Below are 22,921 nucleotides of genomic sequence, written 5' to 3'. Positions count from 1 at the left end.
TTAATTCATTTTTTTTATTATAAATAAAATTGCCAATTATATAATAATTTCTTATATAGGTATCTTATAGAGAGAATTCCTAAATTTATGTAATTCATTATTGTAGAGCTAACTCTGCTAACTAAAGATTTTTTATTTAATATAATTCTTAATACATTATTTTGATTTGATTGTATACAAGGGCGTATTTGAGTCGAGACCATGGGGTGAAACTAATAATTTTTTTTCGCGTAAATAAATACAAATATGAGTAACAAATTTAATTATTAAATCAATGTATTATATAAAAAAAATACGTGTGATGGAAGGGACGAATGCCCCCTTCGACCCCCTCAAATACGCCCTTGATTGTAATGATTGTATAGAGGTTTTAAAAACTTTCTTTGACGCCTCTCCAAACTAGAAGGCCATACTAGGAAATGGATTGATAAAAGGCAAAATAGACGGTATAGATACGTTGAGTTTATAATGTGTAGCGGTAATATATCTTTAAGTTTAATGAATTTGTGTAACGTATAGCTAAGCTCTAAGCTGTCCAACTAAATTGATAATAATATGATATTTCCACCTCAAATTACTATCGAAAATGATTTCCAAATTAATAAAAATCCAAAAAATACCTTAAGTTTTCAAACTGAATTTTATTGTATTCATGTTATCAAAAAAATTAAAACTTCGACACAGATAAAGTTCTTCCTAATGCAATTTAAAATGTTGGTACCTAGGTAATTTTGTGATATTGATATAAAAATATCGAGGGAGTAGTCATTCCGCTACTGTACTTACATGTGTATAAGAAAAAGACAACGCATGAGAATTGAGAATACGACGTTCTCTTATAGTTATTTATTGTACTATACTACTATAATTAGTATTACTGTAAATTGATTTAATTTTTATCGAGAAATTGTATTTATGATTTTATTATTAATAGGTATTATATTATAATAATAATAATAACAATTTAAATATGATCTATATAAATGTATTATTAATCTATTGTTTTTAATTTTTTAGTTAATAGGTATCTTATCGTAAATTTTCCTTTATTTATTTTTGTTTTCCTGATCCTGATCATTAAAAAATTTACTGAAAATAAAACTATTTTTACTGTCTTAAAAAGTGATGACTAATGACGATCGACTGACACACAATAAAAAGTATATTCATCCTTCTATATCCAAAATTTAAAATACTAGAAAAAGTTTGTTTTTTTTCTTGCTTTATTTTTTATATTGTTTAATTTTATCGAATTTTAATGATTCTTCAGACTACAGACCGTCAAAGCGTCAGGTTACCAGGGTCTTGTAAACTGTTGATACAGGCATATATCAGCCACGTAAAAATTAATTTCCCAAGAACCATTACAAAAAAGTCGGCAAGTGGGTACCGCTCTGCTGTACATTAGGGGGTGGGGTGGACCTCGGACTAGGGTAGGTTAAATTTGAATGCAATGATAGGTATCATTGTATACGAAAAACGATTCTGAACGGAGATGATTTGTCAGTCTAGAATACTTAACGTTAGATATAAATATAAACAATTTTATGAATTTTGAATTACAAAATAATTTGAAAATATTCATGATTTTGACTAATTTTTGTCAAAATTTGAACTTCCAATGCTAATAAAAAAAAATTGTGCCTATGTATTCTTATAATTTTTTAATCACTATTAGAATAACATATGAGAAACTTTGTATACAATTTTCAAGTGTTTTGATTGGGCTTAAAAAATTTTATCGACACTTCAAAAAAAAAAAAATTTCAGAAAAATTGAAAATTTTAGTTGTCTATAAATAGCTCAAAAAAACACAAAATATTTTGAAAATTAAATCATGTAAAGAAAATGCCAATCTTAATAACTGGTAAAATTTTCAAGTATCTACGACTTATACTTTTTGAATACCTAATAACAAATATTTAAAATCGTTTGAGGATAAATAGTTATCGTTACGCGATTTCGTAAAAATTTAAAATTCAAACGCACTTAAAATTTTTTCTATAATGATGCTTCGAGTTTTATCTATAGCTACTTGAAGAAAAACCTATGGAAAACTAAGTGTTGTATTTTTAATCCTTAGTTATAAACACAAAATATTTTATGATTTTTCAACTTCAAAATTATTTGCAAATTTTCGCGTTTTCGACAGATTTTGTAAAAATTTGAACTATAAACGCTTATAAAAAAAATTGTGACGAACGATTTTTATTTTTTTTAGCTACAATAAGAACAACTCATAAGGAACCTTGTATTACCTAAATTTTCAAGTTTTTTTGGTCATCCAACATTTTTTTACCGACACTTTAAAAAAAAAATCACATAAAAATCGAAAATTTCAGTGGTCTATAAATAACTCAAAAAGTCAACAATTTTTGAAAATTTAACTGTATTTAGATAACACTAACATAAACATTTGGTGAAAATTTCAAGTATTTACAGTGATTAGTTTTTGAATTACAACCATATAAAAAAATCGATTCGGTCGAAAACTGGTTTTGCGTAAAAATTCCCGTTTTTCCGTCATTTTTTTTTTCTCGATTTTTTTGAAAACTGTTGGAAAATATTTACTTTTTACCTTTATAATGCACCAAGGATATTCACTTTTCCATCTCAAACCACCCCCGAAGTTTGAAATTGAAGCATTATTTCGACTAGTTATGCTGTACACAGACACAAAAAAAAAAAAACATACATCATTGTAAAATCAATACATTCATCACTCCGTTCAGAATCTAAAATAAATAAAATATTAATATTGGAACAATTTTATTACAATATTACAATATTTTACACACACATTGTGTATTTGTGTATAAATGTGTAGGTATACAAATGTATATTTCTATTTTTTTTATTTTTGAGTCTACTCGTCATAGTTCTTTTTTACATTTGGTTTTGATCTCATCATCACCAGTCATCAAGAGACATCAGAAAATTTAAAACGTTATTTAAGTTTTTTTTTTTATAAAATCGTGATCTAAATGATCTAATTGGTCAACTATTAATCTTAGATAAATTTGACGGCGTCTGGCGCCGCCGCCCCGGTAGACAGTGGTACGATAAATGATAAGCGGTTATCATATTTTACCATTATAGTTTTTCTTTTAAGGTTTCTTATCGATTTATGTTACGACGTCGAAGTCTCGACGACTCCCTGACCCTTACCACACTACCATAGTACCATACGAATATACGATTATACCGATCTGAATCAAGTACTGAAGTGCACAACGTTTACCATCTTGTCGGACGTCGCGCCCGTGTCACCGTGATAACACCGCGTTACACTAACTGTTTTTGCATTTTTTAGCTCTCTCTCTTTCTCTCTCTCTCTTAATACACTTCTATTTTCCATATTTTTCACGTCATTTTCGGTTTGTCCAAGGACTTCCGCGATTGTCATCAAGTTAGTTGTTGTACGTAGGTTTCTACACATGATAGTACGTACACAAGCACAACTTCTTTGCGACTAATAATTATTCATTATTTAATATGCGTTCCGTCGGTGGTCAATAGTACAAATCGTGGTATCGATACCTATTTCTCAGACCAGCTAATGATCACTGAAGTTCAGTAGTTCAGTTGCTCACTGTTCAGTAGTCCACGACACAGCTGTTCGTGCGGATGTCGTAATCGTTCGTTTGAAGGTTTTACACCATATCACTACTGAAGTATTGAACCCCCATGTATGTACTCGTGCCGAAACAAATTGCAAGGAACGGTTTTCAATTTTTTTTTTAATCGATTTCTTTTTTCTCGCGCGTGAACCGATTCACGATAACGACACGCTTGCCATAGCAGCCTATAACATACATATTTGATCCGGTGACACCGTCGTCTGACACGATATCTACAGTATCATCCATCGCGCGGTTTTCGTCCGAACGCATAAAGTAAGTCCAATCGAACATAACGTTTTACTTAGTATTTATTTTAAACAATATTTTCTATAATGGTTATGTTTTTTTTTTATATAGTCATGAATCCTTATCAAGTTTTTTTTTTTTGATTCTTGTCCGTCATATGACGGACCACTTACCTTCTTCCGCTACATTGCTAAATGAAATATTAACGCTTTTTTTTATGATTAGTTCCCAACATTGATGATTATTAGTTTAGTTATCCGTGTCATCCTACTTATCCTAGGTCAAGGTGACATTTACATAAATCATGTTAAATGATTCGAGTTCAAATCGTTGAGCCCCTAAAAACCCATTTGACCCACTGCTGTAATTAACACAAATTGATGTCATTTTTTTCTTATATAGATTAATACCAACTGTAAACATCGGCTTAAAATTTTAGTATTGCGTTGGTGTATTATACTGCAATTATTTATTGCCATAATACAATTATTTTACATATTTAAATATTTAATTCAAAATACATTTACACTTTGTATCATTATAGTATACTTTATTTGTTTTTATTGTTGTGTATTTATTTATTTAATTTTTATTATTATTATTATATCCAAAGACGATAGACCAATAAAAAATAATTTATCTATACATTAAATGTATATTGCGTTTGGTAAATGTAGGCTTCCTATCATATCATTTCACAGGGACCTATATAATAAATGATAGTGTATTAGTGTTGTGATACATATTACATTGATACTAAATTATCAAGAAACTTTTAAGAATGCATTTTACCAATTTATTCTGATTTCATATGAATAATTATCTGATTATTTTTACAGTTAATTATTTAATTTTTTTAAATAATTGGATGATAAACATTTAATACATAACACGTGTCAAATGTAAAATATTGCTCAATATTAATTCCTGTAATCTAACAATTTTGCTTATATTGATAAAAAAGAAAAACTAGTAGTTATTTAAATTACTCAATTATAAAGTAGGTAGTTAACTAGAAATTATATTGAAATGCTATGTGAAAAAATAAATACCAACTTATAAAATAATCAATATTTATTATTACACATAATGTTTATAAATTAACATACAATTTATTGGACTATTTTACCCTTATAAAAATATTTTTTCTTATAATGAGAAAAACTAAATGTCCTTGTACCGCTTTCAATTTATGTTTGGCTTTGTACCAAAAAGTAAATTGTTGAATATTCTATTTATAAAATCATTATTTGTCTTACATAAAATTGTAACGTAAAATTAAAAAACAAGCATATATATTTCATGTATACCTATAGATAATTAAAACTTGAAATTCATACAATTGTCAAAAATACATAGGTTATATTAGTATTTATTAACGTCTTATTAGGTATCTCAGTTTTTACACTAACATTCACATTTTTCTTTTTGGTATATTATACATATACAAATAAAATGTCTGAAATATTGAAATACCTATATCAGCGGTTCCCAAATTTTTTTAGTTTACGCCACCCTAAAAATAAAAAAAAATAATTGCGCCTCCCATAAATAAATGAATAACAAATTTATAGTATTTAAATACAAAAATATTTTTATTGTTATGACAAAATAACACGGCTAGTGCCTCCCCTGCCAAGTGCTCGCGCCTCACAGTTTGGGAACCGCTGACCTATATAATAAATTATAATCGTTAATCCCTATTGTATTTTGTATTTTTACATTTATATAATTTATGTAAAGTTACAGTAGCCAGTAGATTTGTATTCATTTCTTCTACTTAGTCAATTTTTAATTATATTTTTTGATGAATCACCTATAATTAAAAACAATACTTAGATACTCTATGTAAGTACACTAATTATTTAGCTGTTTTCTATTTATTATTACTTAATCTAATTATTTGTTTAACTATTTACTTTCTTTAAAAATAATTCTCAACATTATTAAATTAATTATTTAGTGGTATCTAATTGAATAGGGTATCTTATTTTTGAACTTTTTTACAACCTATTGTACCATCTAATTGTTATAATACTTTTTTACCGATTTTACTTAAAAATTCAGAATTTGTCTATTTTAAGCTCGATTTTAAGAGACTACATATTGTTAAATATATTAGTTCAATATTCTACATAAAGTCATATTTTTAAAAATATTTTAAATTTTAGTTATAGTCATAACATTATATATAAATATAAATCACCTATATTTTTAGAAGAGAAAAAAATAATTTTACTTTTGTAACTTTTTGAGGTTATTACTTTTTTTTTATGAAAAGTCTTTCTTAAAGTAAAATATTTTTTGTAATAATTTGATGTCTAAAAATTGAAGTTTTGACAATTAGATTATGTGTCATAAGTAATTAAAGTTTAGTTTTTTTCAAAAATATTATTTGTAATGAGTTATTTTTAATGACCTAAATTTATTTAAAAAATATATATGTATTTAAAATTGTTAGTATTTTTCTAATACAATGAGTGTTTTAAGTCAAATGAATCATCTTGTAATCTGTATGCATATAATAAATAATATATGTTTTGAAGTATTCTAAATATTGATGCATAAAATATTTTGTTAATTTTTTATATCTTTTAACATTTATTAATGAATTTGTTTAGGAATAATGCATCGAGCACAGTCAGTTGTAAATCAATTAGTTCCTTGTGTGCCAACAATTGTTGGCAGACAAAAATTTGCAACATGGTTAATTGGACCAAAATCTAGATCTCTGATAAGAGCTACTCAATCATTACCCATTATAGAGAATAAGTATTCAACTAATGTTAACCAAGAGCAATTTCTGAATGGTACTTCAGCTTCTTATATTGAGGATATGTACAATGCATGGTTAGCTGATCCTAAAAGTGTCAATGTTGTAAGTACCTAAATATGTTTAGATTTGTTTAAAATATAATACTTTTTATTACTTATTGTTTTACGTTTGTTTAGTCTTGGGATACTTTTTTTAAAAACTGTGATGCTGGAGCTCAGCCAGGTGCAGCATATCAAGCACCACCGTCCCTTTCTCCACCAGGTAAAAATGAGGTATTGTTGTCTAGTATATTACCTGCAGTTCAAAGTACAACAGCTATTGGTGGAGTATTTAGTGAAAAAATGATAGACGATCATTTGGCAGTACAAGCGATTATAAGATCTTATCAGGTATAATACCTTATTTCATAGTGCTGTAGGATCTTAAGATTTTAATTTATAGTACTTAGTATTAGATTAAAATTGTTTCATAAGTACCTATAATAATAATAATAAATTAGAATATGTATTTAGATTTATACAATAATAGATATGCAGATATGCTATGGTACTAGTATGTCTCATTTGGCCCTTAAAAACGTTTTCAGATAATTGACAAAAAATATAAAAATTCATACTTTCTTCCTAAAGGCCCTTCTCAATTTTTTCATATAGCAATCCTAGTCTACTTTCTCCTTAGTCTACACTTGTTGAATGTTGATATATATTTAAATCTATTTTACATAGATGTATATTGTCACGAACAAACTTTATGTTTTTAGGGCCTTAGCATAAATCCAACATAAATGTATTGTTAATAATAATTAATTGAAATATAAAATTTTAATTTTATTTTTTATAAAAAAATAAACACATATATTTAAATAGTTGAAATTTAATTTGCATATTATATTTTAATCATTGAGTATTATTAATTATAATTTAATTTAAACTTTTGGTATCTTATTTTTAGTTTATATGTGATATTTATTATTTAAACTAATTTTAATATTTGAATAAGCAGTATAATTAATATATTTCAATATTTAATAAAATTTAATTGATATTTATGGTGATATCAATGTCTAATATTTTTGTGATACTATAATACTATGTGTATTATTTTTAATTTGCATTATTGAATTTTGAAACTTAAAAATGTTGACTGATGTTTTTAAATGTAAGTTTTGTTTTAATTGATAATAATAATATTTGTTTGGAAAGTTAGACATTATAAATGAGGAATATATTACTTAAGTTTTATACACTATAGGTTCGAGGTCATTTTGTATCTCAAATTGATCCCCTTGGATTTACGAATGCAGATCTGGTAAATGCTCGCAAAAAAGGTAGACCTCATGATGTTGTTCTAAGACAACATTCAATTGGTAAGATTGGGCTAAGAATATAAATAGACATGTAAGGTATTTTTAAACTGTTTTGTTTTTATGTTATCAGTACTAGTGTGTGCATGTCGAAATTGAGTTTTTCTGTTAACACTAAGTAACTAAATTATTGATTATTTTTATTTAAAATATTAATTTTGATCAATTTCATAATATAATACGAGTGTAATTATATACATACACATTATACTAATAAGTAATTTTTATTCATGTATTTTATAATATTGTTATAAATATTTCTATAAAAAACCAGGGTGAGTTTTTTATTGAGATAAGACTCAAAATTAATAAATATAAAAAAATATTAATAAACATTTTAGAGTAATTTTAATCCAAGGCCCATATATGAACACGTGCAAAGGTTTATCATAAAGTAAATGGTATATTATACATACATTATCTACTAACAATATTCCAAAAAAATAATTATTATAGTAATAAATAATTAAATAAAAAATCCATAAACATAATAAAAATATGGAAAATTATGAATATATTATTAAAAGACTAGATGTTGAGTGGGGTCACTGCAATGTATGTACTAAATTTGAATTCAATAATGTATTAGTGTGTACGTAAAACAATTCTGAGTGAAGATAATCTGTTGTCAATTTATCAACTAAAATTATTTTGTTATTACTTATAAAAATGTATAAAAGCTTTAATTTTTATACTTAAGGTTTGACAAATACAGTGTTCCTCATGACTAGTTTATATTAGACATAAAAAATCCAAAAAACTAAAATCATAATTATTTTTGTATAGCTGATATTTTAAGTTCAAATTTAAATATAGTTATGTATTTTATTGATGAATAACAATTTTAATTATTTTTTTACAATTCAAAAACACTCATAGAAACGTAAAACGTGTACATATATTATTATAAATTTTACTAGACAAAATAATATTTTAAAAATATGGGTATATAGGTATGTAGATTAATTTTAAGATAATATCTATCTATATTCTATCCTATCAAACTGTTTATGGTTAAGTGGTTAATATCAATGGTATAATATGGTATAAATAAATTTTATTATAATAATTAAATGCTATTAATATAATAAATATAATATTCTTAAAAATTATATCAACTTACTGTAATACTAATATTGTATTAAATGTTTTAAACTAGTTATGTCTAAAACATATGATGTACACTTAGTGTAAGCTAGGGGTGTCCAACCCGCGGCCCGCGGAAGATTTTGATGCAGCCCTCACTTCAATTTAAAACCCATGAATTAATTATATATAATAATATATTAATATTACGAGAACAAATTTATTTAAAAAGTATAAATCATCAAATAACATTCGTGTTTTTACCGTTGCGGCATCTTATCTTGTATTACATACGGATATGTGCATCAACAACTTCAATCGATCCAGATATTGATTTATTACTTTCACAAAAAAAGCAATTTCAAATTTCACATTAAACAAACTAATGACTTAACTTTTTTAAACTAAAACTTTTTTTTATTAGAAATAAATTTATTTTTCTGTGTACTTATAATTAAATTATTAAATATTAATACTTATAAAAATATTTCTGCTTATTATTTGCTTTTATAAAATTATAAAAAAATGTATTGTTGTATTATAGATTATAATTTAATCATTAAATTTGAATGTATTATTATTAAAAAAAGTATGTGGCCCACAACAACTTCTACCTATATGATGTGGCCCAATCTTTACAAAAGGTTGAACACCCCTGGTATAAGCTGACAGTTCATCTCGCTCAAAATCATTTTTCGTTTTCATTGATATATTATTAAATTTAAATTTAACACATCCATTACAGTAATCCAGTAGACATCTAATATAACGAATAGCAGAGTAATTGTTGTATTAAGATGACGTTATACCCATATATGTTGTCACTGTATTAAGCATGTGTGACATAGACAAAACGCGTTTACACAGTCTGACTAGAACTTGCACAATTTTGGTTTTAGGGTAAATATACTTATTAAAAAATTGAATTGTGACAATATTTTTGAGAAAAAGTCACTGTGTTTTTTTTTAAAACAAATAATTTTGAAAAGTTAAAGGTTATTTAAAAATGTTGACATTTTCGTTATTTAACGATATTGTGAACATTGTTTTGGGAATAATGAAAAAATATCATCATCTTGCCCTCAGAAATAATGTCGCAATGCAATTTTATTATAGATATATTTACTATAGAACTAAAATAGAGAGCGAGTTCTACTTAGACTGCTTGAACGCGTTTTGTCTATGTCATTCATGTTTAAGACGAAGACAACACATGCGGGTATGATGTCCTCTTAAGTTAATCGCTTAAACTCTGGTAATTGGAAATAAGTTTAGTTTTACTGATAATTCATTTTTGGCAACTTTTTTTATAATTTCAAAAAATTAGCTAGTTTTAAAGAAGCTTTTTACCATTTTCTTGACTACAGTTGACTAATATCTGTGTTGATTTAATATGTTTTTTATTTTGATATTTGTAATATATTGATCAATTTAATTGATGGGAAAATTATTTTTGTGTAGATTTTTTCTATGTTTAACTTATTGATCAATATTAATTAAATAAGTGTGTACAACGAATCTATAATTTAAAATTATCTGAAAAGCTTTTATAATTGATTGGTTTTAGATATTAAGTTATATATTATATCATTGTATATCAATATCAATATACATTTTAATTATGTGCTTACAATTTTTATACTGTCAATTGTCAATTTAATTCAAACCATATTTTAATCAGATTTAAAATTTTGAATCTTATATAGTATGTTTTTACTACAGTTCAATAGAAAATATGATGTTTAATTATTATAGTCCATAGGGGATAGATCGATCGTCATACACAATTTAGTTAGGCATTGGGTACTTATATTATTTATTTGTTTTTAATTTTACTGTTTGTATATTTTAATAATTAAATTATTATTTGATCCTATAAAAAGTATGATCATAACCTTAAAATGTATCAAATTAATATGATTTTTGATTTTTACTAATATAAATTGTTTGTTTGTTTTAAATAAATATGTTTGTGCTTTTTTTTTGTTTGTCGTCCCATTAGATACGAGGACATCATATTGCACGCCTTGATCCTTTAAATTTAAGTAAAGTCGACCAAGATGATAGACTGCCCCAAGAGATTTTATATGGTTGCTACCCTCCATTTGGTAAGTAGTACAGTTTGCATTGTACACTAAAATCTTAACTACAATATTGTGTTGGTTTATTAAATTTGTTTTGTGAGTCTAGTTTTTAGCTATTTTTTTAAATAAATTAATAAATACCTAATAATATTTAGTTAATTTTAATGCGTAATTTGCATGAGGTTTTAACTAATTTTTAGTTTATATAATATATTAATATTTATATAATTCCCAATATATTATGTAAAGTTAAAAGTTTATTATATTGTAAACTTCATTTGATTAGTTCTGAGTAAAATATTCAATCTATAATATTAAGTATTTTAATTATTATAATATCTAATAAGTAATAACATTTATTCAATTTGTTAATAACTTTTCTATTGCATGCTTATGATTGATTTTTAAAATAATTTTTAGATAATATTTTCATAGATTAAAAATGTAAAATGTATAATGTATATTTATTTTTAAATATTTAAAGATTTTAAACACTGATAAATTAACTGCAGATTTTATGGAATTTATAATAAGAATATTTATATATACATTACATACCTTATTTAATGGGAAAATGTACATTAGGTAACAACTTAAAATATTAAACTAAAAAATGTAAATGTATTTTCTATTTTTAGGTAAATGTTAATAATCACTAATAAATAGTTATTCATCAAATTATATTTTATTATAAAAAGAGCAATATTTTCTCATTATTTCTGTTAATATTATACATAATATAAATGCACACAATTTGATTTATATTTGAATTACTGCATTTTGTATTAACACAAAGTATTAGCCACATTATTTCTTAATTTATTAAAAACAGGTTCATAAAATTTGCTTTTTGTTCATTGCTGCTTGTTTTGTCAATCTTGCTTTTTCATATACATTTATAATTTAGCTCAAATTTGATAATGACAAGTTAGTATCAGACCATTAAATTATAGTGTTTACTTTAAATCAAGGCCCTAACTTTAGTACAAATTAGTAAATTAAAGTGACATTTTATGTATCTCAAGAAAACAATTTGTTTAGAAAATATAAAATTAACATTTATTTGTTAAAATAATAAAGAAATCAAACTTAAATTTATCTGTGACTTAAATTATTTTGAAAGTTATAAAATTGTTTTGCTAAATGTCAATAAAACAAATCTGTTATCATTTATTTAACATTGTAGATTGATAATAAAGTTTAACTTAGTAGAAATTATTTTATCAATTAGATTTTATTTTAGTTTTAATAATTTTATACTTAATACAATGATCTTTTACTTTTCACTTATAAGCACTTATTAGAAATAATTATTTTAACCATATTTTTTATTTTTCTCTAATTAAGTATTTCTATTTTAAATTTAATTAATGTTTTTATTGATTTTTGGACTTGTTTTTTTTTTAAACTGAGAGTTTATTTGTAGGCAAACCGCCCGATAATACTACATATTCTCAACACCTACAGAATAAAGTAGCCGAATTAATGGGTATGTAGTATGTGCTATTTATACATATATTTTTATTATTATTTATGCATGCTATACATTATGATGATTTTGTGTGTGTTCTGATTGATTTTTAACTAACATAACTATTTAATTAAGTTTTGTATATCTGTATAATCTCATTATTTAGGTGCACCACCTACACTTGAAAAGATAATGTATTTTGACATTTGTTTTATTATTACTATTATTATTTTTTTTACTGTTATTTTTTAAGTTAATTCAACTTCTTTGTTCTAATTAAATAACAGAGGAAGCTGATATGGAACGTGTATTTAAGCTACCATCTACAACATTTATTGGTGGCAAAGAAAATGCATTACCATTAAAAGAAATTTTAAACCGTTTAGAAAATACTTATTGTCGTTCAATTGGTGTTGAATTCATGTTTATTAATTCATTAGAACAATGTAATTGGATTAGACAGAGAATGGAAACACCAGGCATAATGGAAATGGAAAAAGAACAAAAAAGGCTCATATTAGCTCGACTAACTCGCGCCACAGGGTATAAATTCAATTTATTAACTAAAAAAACAATTAAATATATTAATTTATTTAAAAATATCTAGTATTTCTAGTTTATATTTAATTTAACATGCACCTAAATCATTCCTGACAATATAGTAATTTTTTTAGTGAATAAAATGTTTTAATTTTTTTTATTAGATTTGAATCTTTCTTGGCTCGTAAATGGTCTAGTGAAAAACGGTTTGGCTTAGAAGGATGTGAAATCTTAATACCAGCTATGAAACAAGTTATAGATAAATCTACTGAATATGGTGTAGAATCAGTAATTATGGGTATGCCTCATCGTGGAAGATTAAATGTTTTAGCAAATATTTGTCGTAAACCTTTAAGTCAAATATTTACTCAATTTGCTGCATTGGAAGCTGAAGATGATGTAACTTAATATTTAATTTATAATTTAATCACATTTAAGAAACGATTAAGAAATCTATTTAAAATAAATATTATTTTTAGGGATCAGGAGATGTGAAGTATCATTTAGGTACCTATATAGAACGTTTGAATCGAGCAACAAACAAGAATGTACGTTTAGCTGTTGTGGCTAATCCATCACATTTAGAAGCTGTAGATCCAGTGGTACAAGGAAAAACTAGAGCTGAACAGTTCTATAGAGGAGATGGCGAAGGAAAAAAAGTTAGTATTCCAACTAAGTTTTATTGTCAGAATTTCAATTAAAAGTAAATAGAACAATACTATTAATAAAGAAATAATAACTCTATGTAAATGGATGTAGTTATAAAAATAAACTACACTATCATATTTTGAATATGAATTAACCAAATAATTTAAATTTAAATATAAATGTAACTTACAATGACATTACTTTAGCAGCACATTACCTTCAACAACATTTAAACCTTATAGACATCTGGTTTACCAACTGCATGATAAAAATCAACAAAAGTAAATCCTCTTAGTCACTTTTGCACTTTGTCCAACCATAATATTAAAAATAAAAACATACTAGTTCTAAATGAGACCAAAAACCTAGGTATTACTTTAGATACGCACCTTAACTTGAAATCCTTATCTAAAAAACAACAACAAGCTTGCTAATAGCAGACTTCATCTCTTTCACTCATTCCTGAAGTCTAAACTGAATCTTAAACTAAAATTGTATTATGTAATACAATGATCAGACCCAGCAGGTCATCTACCATACAGATTTAGGGGCTGTCCAAACCATCCAATATCTGTCTTCTCTAGTTTTTCCAAAGCATAGCTCTTTGTACTTTAAATGAGGCCCAATTATATATGTACATTGTCCAACTACTCACTTCATTAATAAAGACTTATAAATTAAAAATGTCTTAGATTTTGCTTAACTTAATTACAATCGATTTCATGCTATAATTAACTCCAGTATTAATCCTCTCATTAAAAATGTAACAATAGAGCATATTACAGGACACTGCCCGATCTGAGCTTTTAATGGAACAATCACTGATATTCACGGCATTTCTGATGCAGCTTTTGCTTGGTTGGGATCACTCGACGTTCCCCTATAAAGTGTTACCCCACTACACAGAAGTTACCAAAAGTTCAACCAAAAACTTGACTAATTATATTATAACTTTATTATTTATTTTCTAACCTAACCTTTGTTTTATTTTTATTTTGTTGTTGTGCTTGCTGAATACCATGCGATATATATATGTATTAAAAATATGGCTACATTATAAAACCCCATCAAATCTCCTCACAGGCTTAAATGAAATTGGTGATTTGTTTTACTAGTGATTGCAAATTCAATTAATTAATGTTAGTTGGTGATTATTGATTAGTGATAACCTTTTCAAAATTCTTTCAATGTTATGTTTATTTAGTGTCCAAATTACTTATACTATGATTTACAGATAATTTTGTGATTTTTAATAAAAAAAAATACATGTATATTGTATACGTACACAAATATGTTTTAGTTATATAATGTATTGTATTTAGTATAATTTAAAATTATTATTGTTTTTAATTTAGGTTATGTCTGTTTTACTTCATGGAGATGCAGCATTTTGTGGTCAAGGTGTTGTGTATGAAACATTCCATTTATCTGATCTTCCTGATTATACTACCCATGGAACAATTCACATTGTTGTTAATAATCAAATTGGTTTTACCACTGATCCGCGACATTCACGATCCTCACCGTATTGTACTGGTAAAGTTTTCAAATAGTACAAAATATATTAATATTCATATAATATGAAATGGTTTTATAAAAAATTCATTTATATTTACTTATATATGTACATTATTACAGTAAAAAAAAATTATTTAATATCAATTTTTTATTTAAACTCTAGATGTATATTTATTTTATGAATAATAAGAGAGGTGGAACTACATATGATTGAAGGCGAGATTTTCTGAGGGCCTTGTCGTTATAGGAGTCTCCCAGTAAAATTTTGTATTGTTTAAAAAAATTTCCGTTCAAGTAAATAAAATCACGGAATATTAAAATAATACAAAATATACTAATTAGTGATAACTGAACATTTTTACTGATTAACCAATGTCAATGTGATAGTATATAGACATTATTTTTCATTGAAAAATAATACTAAATTGTGATTCGTATACAATCATTGTGGTCGTTGATGTTACTTAAATATTAGAATCAGTCATATTAAAACTAAATATTTTCCATTACATCTCCACAAAGTATTTTATGTTATTATTACATTTTAAACATAATAATATTATTTGATTCTAATTTATCATTATTATTGTTATTGTAATTATAATTTAATAAATTATTAATTTATTACGAATATTAATTAATTTTTTTATTGTATACAAATAAACTACCCAATGTTTAAATAGTTAGATTACAAATATAATAGGACCTCTAAAAACATATTCACAGGCCTCAATGATCATAGTTCCACCACTGAATAATAATAATATGTACCATAATGCACATTTGAAATAATATTAAAAAATTCTAAATAAAATAATATCAAGATTAATTAAATATATTATATTAATTGTTTGTTATAGATGTTGCTAGGGTGGTAAATGCTCCAATTTTCCATGTAAACTCTGATGACCCAGAAGCAGTCATGCATGTCTGTAATATTGCTGCTGAATGGAGAAATGTTTTTCATAAAGATGTTGTCATTGACCTTGTAATGATTTAGTAATAAATATATATTTATGTTCATATTTAATTTCTATATTTCAATTAAAGGTAAGCTATAGAAGATATGGTCATAATGAAATAGATGAACCCATGTTCACACAACCTATTATGTACAAAGTAATAAAAAAAACCCCGCCAGTTTTAGATAAATATGCAGAAAAATTAATTGAAGAAAAAGTAGTTACAAAAGAAGAAGTTAAGGTAATCAGTTGAATTTTGTATTTTTAATTTATACAATGTTAAATATAAATTTTAAAGTAATTATATTTATATATAAAATTATATGGTGTATAATTCTTAATATATTTATACTTTGCTTTTTAGGATGTTTGGGATAAATATGATAAAATTTGCGAAGAAGCTTACTTGGCCTCACGAAAAGAAACAACTATTAAATATAAAGACTGGTTAGATTCTCCTTGGTCAGGATTTTTCGAGGGTAAAGATCCTTTAAAAGCCTCTAAGTCTGGAGTTAAAGAAGAAACATTAACACATATTGGTAAACGATTTTCGTCACCTCCTCCAAATGCTGCTGAATTTGTTATACATAGAGGTACATTAAAAAGTATTATTCATTTATTTTATTTTTTTTAGTGAGAGAAGAGTATTTGAGATTTAATTAATTTTTTTTTTAAAAGAATACATTTAATACATCACAAATTTAAATTATTAATTTAAGGTTTTATTGAAATTAGATAATATTAATATAAATTGTGCCGCGGCAGTAATGCGAAAGCAATTCCCGCGGCGTCATCGGTTCAAACAGGAAAATAAAATATTAATATAAATTATACTTTTAAATATATAAATTTAATTTTAGGTATTGAAAGGATTTTAAAGGCTCGCATGCAAATGGTTGAAAATCGTACAGTTGACTGGGCATTAGGAGAGGCAATGGCTTTTGGATCTCTATTAAAAGATGGAGTTCATGTTCGATTAAGTGGACAAGATGTTGAAAGAGGCACGTTTTCTCATAGACATCATGTACTTCATCACCAACTTGTTGACAAAGCCACATATAGACCTCTGTGCAATTTGTACCCTGATCAGGCACCATATACTGTATGCAATAGTTCTTTGTCTGAATTTGCTGTGTTGGGTAACTTTTTTTTTAATATTTTTATTAGTGAATATATGCAAGTATAATGCATACTTTAAAATATTTATTTTATCATTTGATATTTTATCTTATTTTGGGTTGGATAGAAAAATAATGATAGATTTAATTTAATTAAAGTATACCATGTTTCCGCTTAAGGTTTTGAGTTAGGATTTTCGATGACCAATCCAAATGCTTTGGTATGCTGGGAAGCTCAGTTTGGTGACTTCAACAACACTGCTCAATGTATAATTGATCAATTTGTTGGTTCTGGACAAGCTAAATGGGTTAGACAATCTGGTCTTGTTATGTTACTGCCCCATGGTCTTGAAGGAATGGTAATACATTAATATATTATTATTATTATTATTATTATTATTGATTTTTTTGTATAATTAATTGACATTTAATTATTTTTATATATTTCAGGGACCAGAACATTCATCAGCCAGACTTGAAAGATTTTTGCAAATGAGTTCTGATGATCCAGATTATTTTCCTCCAGAAAGCGATGAATTTGCTGTACGTCAATTGCACGATATTAATTGGATTGTAAGTTTAAGTTTTTTTATTCAAATATTTACTATTTTTTTTAAAACATGGTTTTTTCTCATAGGTTGCAAATTGTTCTACACCAGCTAATTATTTCCACATACTTCGCCGTCAAATTGCCCTACCGTTCCGTAAACCACTGATTATAATGACTCCTAAATCTTTATTACGTCATCCTGAAGCTAAATCTAGTTTTGATGAAATGAATGAAAATACAGAGTTTTTGAGAATAATCCCAGAAAAGGGTACTGCAGCTGATAATTCAAGCAATGTTAAACGATTGATATTCTGTTCTGGAAGAGTATACTATGATTTAACCAAAGCAAGAGAAGAACATAATCTTGTAGATACTGTAGCTATTGCTCGAGTTGAACAAATATCACCATTCCCATTTGATTTGATCAAACAAGAATGTGCCAAGTACCCTAATGCAGATATTGTATGGTCACAGGAAGAACATAAAAATCAAGGACCCTGGCCTTATGTACAACCAAGGTTTCACACAGTATTGAACAACACCAAGACTATTGGGTGAGTTAATTTAAAATTTATTTGGGAATATAAGAGTGTTATTAGTTTAAAAATTAAAATACTATGATTATGATAGTAGGATAGAATACACAACTATAGACAAATATAAGCATATGTATTGTAATATTGTAATGGTTACGCCGGTTCAAGTTTACAAAGCATATTTTTTCTTTAATTTTTATATTGTAGAGGTATTATTTACAATCAATTTAATTTTAAAATAGTACAAAACATTTTTTTTACCTGAAAAGAAGGATTTTGCAATAAGTTTTTGACTAATAACATAAACTTTTGGAACTTTAATTGCTTTCCTGGCCTTATTTATATTTAAACAAAATACACAGACAAAGAGTATGCATAGGAAACAACAATAGTATTTTGTTATTTGTGCAGGCCATTTGTTAAAAATTCTGACGGATTTTTTTCACGAATATTTTCTTCGTGGTCAAATGACGGTGTTACAAAAACAAGTTTATCCGACCAGAAAAATACAACTCGAAGTATTAGGTGAGATTTCAATTAATACGTTTACTTTAAATTCTGAGTAAGACAAGAAATGCGTTTATGTAAGAATAATCGAATGATGTTTGTTTTTTTTTATTAGTCATAATCTTTTGGAACAGTAAACATGATTTAATAGTGAGGTGGTTTCTGGAAGAATATTCATTCTAGTTGGTAGTTTTGGAGGTTTGGGAGGTTATATTAGGTTAATACCAAGTTCTTCATAATTTGTTGATTTTTCAATTAAAACATTTCAAAAATCTATAGTCACAATAGGTTAAGTTATTAGTTATTACATACAGGTTACTATGATACATTAGATATCGAGTGGGTCACTGTTAAAGGTATATTAAATTTTAGTTCTACAATATATCATTATTTATTATATAAAAAAAATACAGATTTTAAGTAGAAATGATGTATTAGCCTGAATCACCAGGCACTATGTTTTGTTTGATATAGCTATTAAAATATTTTATTTTACTATAATATTTTAGTAAGTAGGTTGATGTAACTTTTTTTTGAAAATATTGTATTTGCTTGTATAATATTAACCCTTGAGCACACGCATCACAGCCAAAAACACCGGGTTTTTAGAATTTTGTCCATTGCTTCAAAAATATGGAATATTAATCTAACCTAATCTAGGTACCTTCTAATTAAGTAATTAACTAAAATTTGATACAACTCCCAATTGAATACAATTTGATGTTTGTAGTATAGAAGGGTTCAAAGTTCATTATGTATTGAAAATACTGTCTACAAGACTGTGCGCGTGGTATACTGTGATATAACCTTATATAGTTATATGTAATAACATTTATATGAAAGTATAATTTGTTTATATTAAGTATCAATAAAAGCATTTGACAATTTTTATTTATTATTTATTATTTATTGTGAATTTGTGATTATATTAATTAGTTTAACTCAGTAATCTTCTGTAAATACTGTAAAATAGTAAAAATTGATTCATAATAATTATAAATCGATAATATTTTAAAATAAATCAAAAATGTCATTACTTTATAGCAAAAATCTTACTGGAAATATACTTAGTGATATAGGTTGACATACTGTCTCCACTCAGAATTGTTTTTTGTATATTATAATGAATTAGTTCATTATATCGTTAAAATCAAATTTAACAAACTCATAATGGTGACCCACTCGACATCTTATGTACAGCAGAACAGTAGCTACTTGTTAACTTTTGCTTGGAACTTACTAGACTTACCAGTCTAGATAAAATTCAAAGTGCATTCCTAGGTGTTTAGCTGGATAATTTTGTGGGGTTGATGATTGGTTGATTCAATACAATTTGGATATTTTTTGGTTTATATAATGTATAGTCAACATGTACCGATATATTACATCTTAATTGCCGTATTGTTGGCAAACAGTTATTGTGTTGTTTGGTATGTAGTAAATACTAATAGTTCCTAAAACATTATCTTTTGGTACTCCTATTGTTATTTTTTATTTTTTTGTTAATTTTTACTGACTCTTTGTATCTATCTCAGAATTGACATTATGTATAATTTAAGAACTGCACATCAGATGACATTGAAAATAGGCGATATCTGTTTTGATATTCTCACTCGAGTTGTGGTAGTGTCAATGTTGAAAAACTTACTAAGATCAGTTAAAAAAAATTAATGTACATTAGTATTGTTGAGTCGTCACTTTCTTTACATTAAAGTTAAATGTAATGTTGAATACTTTATTGGGTTTAAATGTTTCATGTGTTATTTGTGGGAACATATTATGTTGCATTGAAGAAACACAAAAATAAAACCAAATAGAGGGTGTTTTTTTATTATTAAACACTCATTATTTAAAAATCTATTGATGTTTTAATAAATATTTTTTTTTTTTTTTACATAATTTCTTCTCGAAATAAAACATTAAAAAAAAAAAAAATTATTCTTTTTCTTTTTTAATGACAACATACATTTTTAATTTTGTATTCCAAAACAGAATATTTTTTGAAGTGTTTCGATACACCAAAAAATCAAAATTTATGAATTAAAGTATTTAAAGTTAAAGTTAACGGAGTGGAGTGATATAGGGATACTCTACAAAATGTTGGTCTTCTACTCTGCTTATCTTTTAAATACTTATAACTACTGTATTGTGTACAGAAAATATTAATATAAAAATTTGGTAAAAATTTAATTACCTATCTATGGTTGTTTGTATTTAAAATATAATATAATAATAAAATCGATTTTGTCAAAAACAGGTTTTGCCTAAAAATTCCAATTTTTCCTAATTATTTTGACCAACTAGAATCACAGTTCTGATAAAATAAGTGAAAAATCAAATTAATTTTTCTATTATAATTGAATAAAAAACAAACACATTGTAAAATTAATACATTTTATTGCTCTTCTCAGAATAATAAAATTAATTAATACTCACAAAATATTAAATATTTTAAAAAAATACAGTGTAGTCTTGTAAGTATTTAAAACTGAATACATATAAAATTTATTATGTATATTAACTTTTAATGAAGTATTGCTTATAATGAGTACTTAAATGATATAGATAAAATTAATCTTTTATAATCTAAGAATGAGCGTTTTAACTTTGAATACAAACAAATCACCACAATTATATTCATTTTCCTATCTGACAGTAGTTGCTTAATTTTTTTGTCTTTTTATAAACAGATGACTTATAATACTTATATTTATTTATATATATTGGAAAAAATGTTTATTTATTACATTTAATTGAAAATTATTGTATTTGTTTTTATAGTTATGCTGGAAGACCAACAGCTGCATCATCTGCTACTGGAAGTAAAATGCAACATTTAAAAGAGCTTAAAGCACTTCTTGATCGATCATTCGCAGTTTAAAATCAATAAATAAAACTTAAGTTATTTAAATATCAATATATAATATCCAAGTATGTGGTAGATGTTATAAATCAAATCCTCTGTATCTTTCAAACATAATATGCCAACACTTAATGTATGATTCAAACTTATACATACATTGTATTAAAAATTGTTAATTTATTATTTAATAAAAATGTTATTAGTGTATAATTGTATCATAGTATTTGATTTACAGCTTTAAGTATAAGTACTTTATTTTTTAACTTAAATATTATCGATTTAAAAGCTATTATTTGTTTTTAATTTCTTGAACAGTTTCTTCATCACACCTAAAGATTTTAATATCTACTATAGAATTTGTTTATTGAATTCACAAAATGTTTGCAAACCAAACCAAACTAAATTATGTACTTATATGATTATATGTGAAAGTATTTATAAGATAGTGAATATTTAAATTGACTACCAAAAATGTATTTAGTTAACTGAGTCTTCAGTATTGTATGTTATGTTATATTATTATGGTAGTCGTAAATAATTTAAATAATTAAATGACTTGTACCTACTACAAAAGTATTCTTTTAAACAATCACTAATGTTATTGATTAAATGCACCAATTACCTACGATCAACTTGTATGTATGTTTAAAGCTATAAAGTGTTATTCGTTAAAATATATTTTGGTCCACACTATAGACTTTTAATTTATATTGTGTTGTATTTTGTTATGCTCTATAGAGCATACTTATTGAACATTTTAGAAAGTCAAGTTTTGTTCCTATATCCTTGCATTTTTGAGATGTTTTTGTTTTCAAATTATTATCTCACAAAGTAATTGCTATTACTTTTGATATAAATATATTTAATATTAAAATAATCAGTTGTACTTAAAATGTTTGATGCTCTAATCCCAAAGAAACTCGTTACATTATTATAAAATTGTATAACAAGGGTGGCCAAACCGTATCAAAAACGTTTGTGGGATTTGCATCTATCGTAACATTTTTACAAAAAAAAAAAATGTTTAATA

At 25.4% G+C, this 22,921-nt stretch overlaps 1 protein-coding gene across 6 annotated transcripts; it reads left to right on the top strand.

Moving 5' to 3' along the window:
• The first annotated feature begins 3,221 nt into the window (after positions 1 to 3,221).
• On the top strand, positions 3,222 to 22,599 carry LOC114132765 (2-oxoglutarate dehydrogenase complex component E1). 6 transcript variants are annotated; one of them, XM_027998325.2, is made up of 18 exons: positions 3,222 to 3,896; positions 6,491 to 6,747; positions 6,822 to 7,034; positions 11,097 to 11,202; positions 12,605 to 12,667; positions 12,937 to 13,192; positions 13,354 to 13,588; positions 13,669 to 13,848; positions 15,193 to 15,373; positions 16,216 to 16,343; positions 16,406 to 16,558; positions 16,682 to 16,910; positions 17,178 to 17,456; positions 17,616 to 17,794; positions 17,886 to 18,008; positions 18,073 to 18,539; positions 18,933 to 19,046; positions 21,810 to 22,599. In XM_027998325.2, the coding sequence occupies exons 2-18, from the start codon at positions 6,496 to 6,498 to the stop codon at positions 21,907 to 21,909; spliced, it is 3,258 nt and encodes a 1,085-aa protein (XP_027854126.1). In that variant the 5' UTR covers positions 3,222 to 3,896; positions 6,491 to 6,495; the 3' UTR covers positions 21,910 to 22,599. The 6 variants fall into 6 exon arrangements, with proteins under 6 accessions (XP_027854126.1, XP_027854128.1, XP_027854127.1 ...); XM_027998327.2 differs by lacking the exon at positions 12,605 to 12,667; XM_027998326.2 differs by lacking the exons at positions 11,097 to 11,202; positions 12,605 to 12,667 and adding an exon at positions 7,897 to 8,011.
• The last annotated feature ends 322 nt before the right edge of the window (positions 22,600 to 22,921 follow it).

This window comes from Aphis gossypii, chromosome 2 (assembly GCF_020184175.1).
Source record: "Aphis gossypii isolate Hap1 chromosome 2, ASM2018417v2, whole genome shotgun sequence".
Classification (NCBI taxonomy): Eukaryota; Metazoa; Arthropoda; class Insecta; order Hemiptera; family Aphididae; genus Aphis; species Aphis gossypii.
Note: the sequence above shows the minus strand (reverse complement) of the source record. Positions and strands in the feature narration are given on the sequence as shown.

Coding starts and splice junctions, on each gene's coding strand:
- LOC114132765 (XM_027998325.2), top strand. CDS start 6,496: ATGCATCGAGCACAGTCAGTTGTAAATCAATTAGTTCCTTGTGTGCCA. Junction 17,457..17,615: donor GTCTGAATTTGCTGTGTTGG/GTAACTTTTTTT, acceptor TTTCCGCTTAAG/GTTTTGAGTTAGGATTTTCG. Junction 17,795..17,885: donor CCCATGGTCTTGAAGGAATG/GTAATACATTAA, acceptor TATATATTTCAG/GGACCAGAACATTCATCAGC.